The 10,718-nt window shown below is 48.7% G+C and overlaps 1 protein-coding gene across 1 annotated transcript in view; it reads left to right on the top strand.

Annotated features, from left to right (window-relative positions):
• FOXO3 (forkhead box O3) overlaps positions 1-10,718 on the top strand; it is an 86,865-nt gene that overhangs the window by 1,373 nt on the left and 74,774 nt on the right. The window contains exon 2 of the mRNA XM_021389922.1: positions 44-307. Within this exon, the coding sequence (XP_021245597.1) occupies positions 44-307 (264 nt within the window). The remainder of the gene's footprint in view (positions 1-43; positions 308-10,718) is intronic.

The raw sequence follows: 10,718 nt of genomic DNA, 5'->3' as shown, positions 1-10,718 counted from the left end.
GGCCCCCCCGGCGCTGGCTCCCGGCCCCGCGGACGGCCCCGAGCACGGAGGGGGGGTCCCGGGGGAGCGCAGAGCCCCCGCCGCCGCCGCGCCGCTGAGCGGCGGCGGCCCCGCGGCGGCGGCGCCGAGGAAGTGCTCGTCGCGGCGCAACGCGTGGGGCAACCTCTCGTACGCCGACCTCATCACCAAAGCCATCGAGAGCGCCCCGGAGAAGCGGCTCACGCTCTCGCAGATCTACGACTGGATGGTGCGCTGCGTGCCCTACTTCAAGGACAAGGGCGACAACAACAGCTCGGCCGGATGGAAGGTGAGGGGACGGGGTGCCGCCTGACCGCGGTTTTGGGGAAGGGGGTGGGAAGGGAAGGAAGCTTCGTCCCTCGGCTGCCGTCTGGTGCAGGGGGATAAGCAGAGAAGGACTCCTCTTCAGAAGAAAGTGTTCTTAAAGGCTTTTTATTTTTTACAAGTTGTAAGGACCTTGTAACTGGCGATAGAAATAAGCGGAGTTGCTCTCGTGCAGTGCCAGCCCAAAGCTCACATGCAGATCGACTTTTCCTCCCAAAAAAGCCCCGGCACTCTCCCTACCGTTCCTAACGGCAGTGGAGGGAAGCCCAGGGCTCGGACTTTGTATAGATCTGGCGGGGCTGTGGGAGTGCTGGCTTGGTCCTGCCAGCTCGTATGCCCCTCACTCATCCCCATCCATCCATCGTGTCCATTGGGGTGATACCAGCCCACGGCGTGGCGGTCTGCACCGAGGTTGCTGCCATGCTGCCGAGACCAGCCCAACGTGGCAGAGCCCTGTGCCTGCACAGCCCGGCAAAGCCTACCTGCTGCGAGTGGGGTGTGAGGTGAGCGCTCCCTGACCCACTGCTTTGGACCACGGCCATCTGTCGGCCCCCTGGAACTGACGTGCAGCCATACAGATATGAGGGTGCTGCAGGACATTGCTGAGGTGTGCGGGGGATTGCAGCTGCTGCTGAGGGATGGGACTGCTGAGGGTGAGTGTGCGGGAAGTCTCCTTGTGCTGCAGGGAGGTTTGGTTTCTGCTTTGAATCTCTCTGCCTTGGATCAGGGGTAACTTCTGCACGAACCAGTCAGGAATACTGCAGGTTGAAGCAGCTCTGACTGCTCTGTTGGCGGCTCTGCCTCACCCTGTGGTTCTGGAGTAGGACTGACTTGCTGCTAGGCTCCAAGCGGAGCACTGTGTGGGAAGCATTGTGCTGTCCTACCTATCTCAGGCTCAGGAAAGCAGGAACACGAAGTTTATCGGGGCATAGCTAATGTGGGTCGGGGCTTTGAAACCCACAAATTCTGCAGCATCGGGGCTGAGCTAGGCACTGGGTGCGATGGTGAGCATGGAGTGTGGCGAAGGGTTAAATCTCACAGTGGCAGCATGGCTTTCCCTGGTTAGTATCGCGCACTGAGCCGAGGCTCTCGCTGCCAGCTGCTGTGGCAAACGCTGCTCCTTTATCTGCTGTGTTGAATTTTCAGTGAACTCCGTATTGGTGCTCCGAAGGGCGGGCAGCAGGGCTATGCTGCTTGGGCTGAACTCGGTGGCAGAGCTCCCGTTGCCTCGGCAGCAGCAGGACCTGGGCCACAACACCAAGTGCTCGCATTGATCGGCGTGCTTAATACGGTCACAATTTTTTCTGACAACTTATCCTGTTAATTTGATATTGATTCCTTTCTTGAGCAGCATTAGCTGGTACTTGGAGCTAATTACAGTGTTAAAAACTTGGATCTCTTGGGATTTCTCTCATATGATTTAGCTCTGAAGTCCCTCTGCAGCCTTTAGGGTGACCTTTATCAGCGCAGAACATCTCTCCTTTTTCAGGGGCTGTCTGGAGCTGGGCTGCGCTCAGACAGTAAGATGCAGGGCAAAGGGAGCTGACCACGGGCTGCTGAGCAGGGCCAGAGCTGCTTCAGTCCATGTGTGTGTATTGGGAAGAAGGATATTTCAGCTGCCTGGAAAGTAAATGAGTTTGTGCAGAGGCACTGCTCTTAAATAGGGACTCCATCTTAGCCTCCCGATGCTCAAACACATTATATGTTATTATCATCTCTGTTTCCCTCCCAGGTAGTGAACACAACTCTTCGGGACCTAATGTCAGCTTCTCACACCAGACTTCTTTCAGGTTTTAACCTGAAATTTTGAGTGAACAGAAAATATCTCTGTATCAGAATGCTTTTATCTTAGTTTCACACAACCACGTTCATCTAATAAGGCCGCAAGCACACTTAACAATATTCTCCTCCAGCCTTGAGAAGGAGAAGTGTCATTTTTAACAAAGAAGAGGATACCTTGTTCTGTTATCATACATGAAATTTTAATGCTGTTCCCAGTGAGATGTGGTGAAGACCATAGTCCGTACGCATAGCTGGGATTACGCTCCTCAAAACAATTATTTTAAGAGCTATGAACTGAAGCTGCAACTATCGTTCAACTACCCTTTTTTTTTTTTTTTCTGCCTGGGGCATTAAAGCAGAAGCAAGCGTTTCAGATGTGGTTAGGAAGGCATATATTACGCTTCCGCTAACTCCGATAAGGCTCGCCCCGTGCATGCAGCTTCAGCCTGCCCCAGTGCCAGCGGGATGCCAGCCTGCAGCCATTGCCACACGCTGCTGTCGGCCCAGCCCGGCAGATTGCCAGGGAGGGGTTAGGTGCATGCTCCGGTATCTGCTGACTGCCTGGAATCACTGTGGGAAGTCAGCGTTTAAATTTCTTATCGCTGGAGCTGGGGGAAAGGTGTCGGCTGGCTGCGTGGCGTAGGATGAGTATTGCACGCGCCTCCACGCAGTTCCTCGATGGCTCGTCTGCCTGTGCTCCTGAATTCAGGCATCTGTTACCCTATCCGCAGCCTGCAATTGCAGAACTACTGTGCTGACTTGGTTCGTGCTTAATACTTGGAAAAACAATGTTTCAACTTACTTTCCTCAATAATCCTGAAAGGGAAAACCAAAGCAGTGCTTTCTGTTGGTGCGCGTAGCAGAGGTGCCCTGTTTCACTGCAGCGTGTTGAAGTGTTCCCGTATCGTTTCCTATAACGCTGTTTTGTAATTTCTCACAGCCCTCTCTTGTGAAACACAGCCTCTTCTGCAGGAAGAGTACACTAGGGGGACTGCTTTCCTCTTTGCTGAGTTGTATTGCAGAGCTGTGAATGGGTCCCTCATACGCAGGTTCTAGTAACTCCCAAATCTCAGTACAGCCAACTTGCTTAGGTTTGGTGTTATACCAGAAGCCTGTTTGTTTTATACCTGTTGCACTCATCTTTCTCGTGAAGGATAAATACTAACTGCTGGTTTATTTACTTTGGAGGGTAGATTTTTGGAGACTTGTATGCAAACACCGCCTCTTTCATTACCTTGTTTTATTGACCAATGTGTGCTGAAGCACTGCAGTTCCTCCAGTGTGGCAAACGCATGGGTCTTTTCTCTGATTGTTGAGAAATTTGCCAGTGATACAGGCACATGCCTAAATCTGTTAGCCAGATGCTGATATGAAGATGTGTGGGATGTTCTTCATCATCTTTTTGCAAAGGATGTGGGAAGGAAGCAACACTGCTCTCTGTTCTTCTTACTTCTCCTCAGAATAGAAAATTGCTGCTTTATCAGGAGCAGCAGTGTAAAACTGGAATTTGCATCAGCTTTGTTTTTCTGGTGCTTTTTTATTTAAAAAAAAAAAGACTTTTTTTTTTTTCCCCAGTAAGTTGCTAGCATGAGTATTTTTTTTCCACCCTTCTGTTATATTTATACTTATTTTCCCTAATTTTGAGCTGCCTTGATGGTCCATGCAGAAGGGCTTAGGTTGCAAACTGCAGTGTAATTATTTCAAGTTTTGATCTAGTGAAGCAGCCATGGGTTTAAGCATGTGGATAGTTCCTTGGGACTTCACTGGGATTACTCGTGTCCTTAAACTTACTCCTTAAGCACCTTACCTGATCAAAGCCTTACGCTTGTACTTTAACAAAGCGCTTGGTAACGTTTGTAAGTGAATTTCATGCTGAGCGAAACAGATGCGTTTCAGAATTGGGCTGGAATTGTGCTAGATAACAAGCTGCTTGCATCGAAGAGGAGTGTAGTTTAGTATCAAAGTAATAAGTGACTTTTTGAACTTTCCTGTGGAAGTCATGTGTAGATACTAGTGCACATTATTATTTTATATTAGAAGCATATATCAAAGATTTCACTTTTTCCCTGCTCGTGCAGGCAGGCAACAGCTGTGAGAGGAGAAGGAGGTACTGAGCAGCACCTGAGAGGTGCTGATGTTCTCCCCCACAGTGTCTCAGTGAGGAGCACTTCTGCTTAAGGACTTGAAAAATGCCGATGTGGGCACATTGCCTTGGTGAGCGTCATCAGCTGTAGGTAGAATCACGAGTTTTGATAAACTTAGACAAGGGAATCTCCAGCGAATGCTGCAGAATAGCATTACTGCCAAGTAGGCTTGCTTGAGAAGTGCTGGAATCAGTGCTCCTTAGCTCTTTAAAAACAACAAGCTACCTGAAACGGTCACGCAACAAGGAATTGCCGGGAGCAAGGGACATCTCAGGATAAGCAGCTAGGTGATTTCTCTAGGTGGCAGCCTCCTAAAGATGCCCTGCAAGGTTTGAGCAGCCAGCCACTTGCTGTGGCAGCATGGAAAGCCTTTGTGAGGTTTGCTTTGTGCTTGCAGTGCAATTACAGTGGGTTGTTGTGCAGTGGCGTCTTGCCAGGGGAGAAACCGAAAGTGCTCCCAAATGCAAGTTGCTGCTCAAACTGAAATCCTGCATGTTCTCTTTTCTCTCCCACTTTTGGAAAAGCTCTCCTGCTATCTCTGTCACAGAAAAAGTGCCCCAGGGCAGGGCTGTGAAATGGCAGCTGTACATTACCCTTAAAGGCGTACAGCCCTCAAGGTTTCAAGGCTTGGTCTTTCCACAGGAGAGCGAATTCTGAGCACCCAAACACTGCCATTCCCAAGCTCAAGTGGGAAAGGAGCCCCAGCTCCAGCAGCACATTCTGGGGTCACGTCCCGCAGTGAGTATGGAGCCTGCTGGTAGCATGGCGCCGAAGGAGCTGCTGCTTTTTTGATGTGGCTTTTCTTGGGGATGACAACATGTGCACAGCGCAGCGATTCAGTAGCAAAAAATAAAGTGTTGAAGTAATGTGCACCATCGTTCAGTTTTCAGTAGTGCTGACTCAGCACATCGTGAGTTAAGTGAGGATTAAGCTTAACCTTTTATTCACTTTTTTTTTTTCCTACTTCTACAAACTTGGACTGTTCTTTACTACAATTTCCTGAGCATTGCCACACACTAAGCTTGGAAAATGAGGTGCATTTAACCAATTTATGGCCTGACATATGTTAATTAACATTAATTACCTGCTTGAATACTCCATTTAGCACTTATTATTAAAAAGTGGCTTGTCTACAGAAGGGGATTTTCCTTCAGAGTGAGATGGTTTGTTCTGACTTGCTTCAGACAAAGCCAGGATGGGTTATCCCATGCTTCTTTGCGTGGCCATGCCAGCTTTCTTGTGCTTTAGTTGCACGTGATGGGATACCATTGCAACGACAACAGCCCCCAACTCCTTAGCCATGTGTATGTGACATTTATTTGACATCGGCTTAGCTTTCCAAGCAAGCCAGCATGTTTCTAAGTGTTTTTTTTTTTGCTAGCGGTAGGTACAACTCTTGCTTCTCTGACTGAGGCAGATGAAGAAAGAGCTCTACTTCTCAGCTTGCCAGAACACAACTATGCATGCTGCTGTAGACCTAATAGGCCGCCAGAGCTTCAGCACTGAAGAATATCACTTGGTAAGAGCTTACCTGAAGAAGCATGAAGGACTTTCTGCAGAGCTGTGCCTGTGAGCCCCAAGGAGGACCCACTGTCTCTTCAGAAGCTCTGCCAAGTGTGGACAGTTTTCTGGAGATCTGGATGACAAGAAGGGAAAGTGTAGATAAGAAGAAAGCAGCTTGCAGGATGCCTTTGGGAAGGTGAGCGGGAGGCTTGAGGCAGGGAACAGTCAAATGGCTGCTGACTGGGATCCAGAAATCCTGGAGGTGGCCCTTACATGACAGTTGCAACAGGTACCTTAACAAGGTCGTCTTGAGTGTTGGCTTGGAGCGAAGAACATTGTGTTCTGGGGACAGACTCTTTCAAAGCACTTAAACACTAGATTAAGAGTGCAAACTGTAGGAAGTTAAGCAACAGGAGGGGAGAGGCTTCATTTTGCTCCACAGAACTTGGGATTTTCCTTTCTGTGGCCACACAGAAATTTGGAGGCCTGCAGTGATGTGGCCCCAACCCCGTGTTTGGAAGAGCTCAGCTCTGCAAGGCTGAGGCAGGAGTTGGGGGTGCCCTGCAGGGAGGGCTCCTTCGGCTTTGTACATAGGGCCCACCTCTAGGTTCCTGCAGCCAGTGAGAGCTGGCCATCACTGGAATGGAGCATGGCCTTCAGCAACAGTGGGTGAAGTCTTACTGTCTCAATCAGCTACACTGTCTCCTGGGCCATGCCTTGGGCAGAAGTTTTCACAGGATGGAGTTAGTGGTGATGGGGCTGTGGGATGGCTGTTTCGGGGTACTGTCAGGAGTTGGGAAGAAGCAAAGAAATGAGCGATTGTGTTAGTGCTCTGCCCTAACCATGTGGTGAAGCGTGAGGGAGTTGCCTGGAGGAGAAGACCATTGTCATGTTGCTGTTTTTTTTTTTTTTGTTTGTTTGTTTGTTTGTTTGTTTTTCCCCCACAATGGTACCCCTGGTGCTGGGCCTCTCTGTGAGGTTCGGGAGGAGCTGGTCTCACTGTGCAAAGCCAGAATTCTTTCTCTGGGCTGTGTTCTTGCACACTTGCCCAGGGCTGACATGCTTGTGGCACTGCTTTGCAGACTTGGAGGCAGGTCAGGAGTTAACAGCACTGGTGTCTCATTGGTAATGCTGTGTGCGTGTCCTACCTGGACTTTGCTTATTGGTGCAATTTTCTTTATCTGTTCACTAGAGCTGATTAAAAATAAAGGCTATTTAAAGATTTCTACTGAAATAAGATGCCTTTCTACAGTTTCACTAGTAGAAAAATGCCATTCTGGAGATTTGTACTGATAGATGTGAAGATGGGTTCTTATAACAGACTTGCAGTAACGAATGGAATTAATTACTTGCTTGATCAAAACATGTAATGTACTTGCGAGCTGAATTATGAAATGCAGTGTTCTCACTTGAACACATTCATTTGCCAAGGTATTCTTTTCTTTTTTTCCCACTTGTGTTTCACTTAATTTCTCCCTCACTGGTGGAGCTGGGGCTTGGTGTGTGTGAGGAGAGTGCGACTGAGGCTTGGGAGGGTGGTGGGGGTCTGTGAAGGTAAGGAGGATGGCAGGCAGCACCTAAGGCTTGTATTGATGCCTCTGCAGCCCATGCCATCCTGGACAGCACTGGTCTTGGAAGCAGGAAGCTGCTCGTGAGGGCGTGGGGCTCTTATCTGTGCCATCATCCTGGGCTGTGACGCACCCTAGGGCCGGTGGGCATGTTTCAGCGGGGTGAATCACGGAATCATGCCACTCTGTGTCCCTGCAGCCCCTGCCCAGATGAAGGGTGGGTCTGTGCTGAGGTCTGCTGACAAAATCCTGCTGAAGCTTCAGAATTGGGAGGGGAGGGAGAAGAGTTGCCAAAGGTGTGGGTTTTGTCTGCTGGCACCTCTGAGGCTAGCTTCAGGCTTCGTGTTTTGCTTGCTTACGCCTCAGCCTTGTGGCACTTTGGGCAGACCTGCTTGCCCACCCAGCAGTTTTTTAGACCTCCAGCTCTGTCTGGAGCCGTGGAGATATCTGAGGTGACCAGCAGGCGTGTGCAGCGCAGTCTGAGGAAAAAGTTTGGGGTTGGTTTGCTGGCTCCCCAGCCACGTGACGAGCCGAAGAGCAGAACTGGGCTGGGTGCCAGTGTGTCGGCAGGGAGGTGGCATCTGCTTATCGTGGCCCCAGAAGGGTGGCAGGCCGGCAGATAAACAAGGAGGCTGGGAGGACAGGGTTCAGCCTGCTGTGGGAGAGCTGGTAGAGGTGTACCGCAACACACAGGCACACGCGTCTCACCTTGGTGCGCTGCACAGCAGTTCGAAGAGGGGACACAAATCATTCTGCATGGGTGCAGCCTGATTTGTGAGAGTGCAGCATGGGCAAATGAGAGCAGGGCCTGATTCCTGCCCCTGCATAAGGCCACATTGGAGTGGCATGATGGGGCTTTCCAAGCAGGGCTCTCCCCTGCAGCGCCAGCACGTATTTCATCAGAGTCAGTAAGAATGGAGCCAGCAGTGCTTATAGCCCTGGCTGCAGTTGGACCTGGGCTCCCCCTGAGGACTGTGCAAGGCCAGGCAGCGTTAGTAACAGTGTTGCTTGCACTTAAGTAAACAAAGTTCTGTTTATAAGCGTTATCATAACCTGGTAGTATTCTAATACAGAGCACTTTCCTAGTCTAAAGAGCCAGCAATGAAATTGGTAAGATCATTTGTCCATATAAATTAGTGCTTTCTCATGCTGTACCATGTTGCTTTCTGAATTCTTTCTTTCTGAAATAGGCTGAAGAAGAATAAAAAAACATTAAATAATTTTAAGACATGACCTCCAGCATCACATTCGCTTTATCAAGTCTAGAGTGTGGACTAAGTCTAAATATGGGGATTAGAAGTACATAATCTTTGAGGTCCCTTCCAACCAAAGCTATTCTATGACCAAGTTATCTTGGTATCTCCTCCAGTTATGTGTCGGCACCCTTAAAACCTGCTGTATTTGTTTCTTTCTCTCCATGCTGGCTCTTCAGATGTATATTTCAGCTTTCTGAAGATGGGTTATGACCAAAGGTAGCCCCACCTTCTCACATGAAATTTACAATGTTAACGTACCTTAAAATGTGGGACTGAATCCAGATCAAAACTGTCTGACTTCATGGGTATTGGTAAAGTTAGGCTGTGAACCCTATCTTGGGCAAATATATTTGCTTGTGCTTCATGGTGGATTTATTGGTTTCGTATATAAAGTTCTAGATATGCTTAGTACATAAAATTGGCTCCTGATAAGCAAGAACACTGCTAAACAAAGAGTGTCTTTGTGTGAGGCTTTCACAGACTCTCACGTTATCACCTTTTTTTGCTGATTGGTTTTGCTCTGAGAACAGTGATGTGGTTTCCTGAAAGCCTATAACTTATTATTTGCTCTTCAAAACCCTGGCCTTAGCAAATGTTCAGATAATGTTTTTTCCAGGAATTTGTAGGAGTCGGTGATGCCAGTTCAAGTCATGTCCTGAGATGCAGTGTAAGCTGAGACTTGTGAAGCCGGTGTCCCTGTTTTGTGCAACACGATCTGTTAGGTTTAAAAGCTTCACTGTACAGGAGAACTCAAAACCGTTTGTCTGCCATGTCAGGTTTCAGAGTGAATGGTGGTTCTTAAAGTATTCATCACGTCCTGTGGTAGGAGGCGGCTGTTCATGCAATGTCTTTGGAGGAGAATAGCCTTCACACCAATAGTGATGCTGCTGCCGAGAAGCTGTAAAAGCTCTTGAGTGTTTTGGGAATCTTGTGCAAGCAGCTTCTACTTTTGCACAGCCTGAGCCATATATGTGACCCCGATAAGTAGACCACATCTAAAATCTTAGATTTGAAAATGGAAATGGTGTCGGAACTCTGAATGGCTTGGGCCAGAGGTATCCCGGCTCATTTGTATAGCACCTGAAACCTCCAAACTCAATGCTGTTATTTCCATCACTATGATGATTGTGTGATTCTCAGCTTCCCCAAACTGATTTATTTCTTGCCCCGCTGTTTCTACAACCTAGTTGCTGCATGGTGAAATATTTCTGATTAAAAGGTACAAGGAAGTTTGCACGCTTGAGGTAGGAGAAAAATCTCTTACGAAGAGCTGTTTTTCAGAAAGCTTCCGGAAAGGGAGCTGTGTGCTTACAAAGATATTTGGAAATCAATAGCAAGACCGTTTTACATTGAAAATGAGAAGGAAAGCATTTGGGCCATAAGGTAGTGGCATAGGGGGCTTGGAGGAGGAAGGGCACTGAGAACTAGCAGTGGGAAGTAAATCAACCTGACGTGTGTTTGTCGGCGTCTGATGTGTACCAGGCCTGGTGGGTTAGCTTGGAGCAGGTGGAGGAAGCATACTGTTTACCTAATTAGAAACATAAATAAAATCTTTCCAACATTTTTCTGAATTAAAATGCACTGGAAACATATGTCAGGCTTCTCACATCCAGGAAAGCTCTCTCACACCCACCGTTCCCCGGGGAGATCCTTGCAGCCCACCTTCCTGGGGCTTCGCTGGGCAGCAGCCCTCCTGTCTGAAGGGTGACAGCAGGAGCCCGTGGGGAGAGGTGGCTGTGGTCTGGGGTGATAGCGCAGAAGCTGGGAAACCACAGGTCAAGGTGGTAGTTGGGGTCAGTGAGGGCAGGATTTCACCCCGATGTGTTTGCTGAGAAGTAGTGATGGTGGGGATCGTGTTAAGGGCGGCTCTGTGACACCAGTGTGTTTTAGGCACTGAGGAGGCAAAGGCGATGCTAATTGCAAGAGAGACTGCTTAACTGCTTTGCATTATGTTTGAGAGGAAGGGGGAATAATGCTGTTTGAATGGCCTCTTTTGACTTCCTCAGTGTAATATGTTCAATGTTGTTGACTTTTCTGGACAGTGAATTACCACTTTATCAAAGCTTGCTGGAAATGGCTGTGTTGCTGGGTGAGGTATTTCAGCCACACAGTCTGAATGTGGA

This window comes from Numida meleagris, chromosome 3 (assembly GCF_002078875.1).
Source record: "Numida meleagris isolate 19003 breed g44 Domestic line chromosome 3, NumMel1.0, whole genome shotgun sequence".
NCBI classification, from domain to species: Eukaryota; Metazoa; Chordata; class Aves; order Galliformes; family Numididae; genus Numida; species Numida meleagris.
This window is presented reverse-complemented; position numbering and strand designations above follow the sequence as displayed.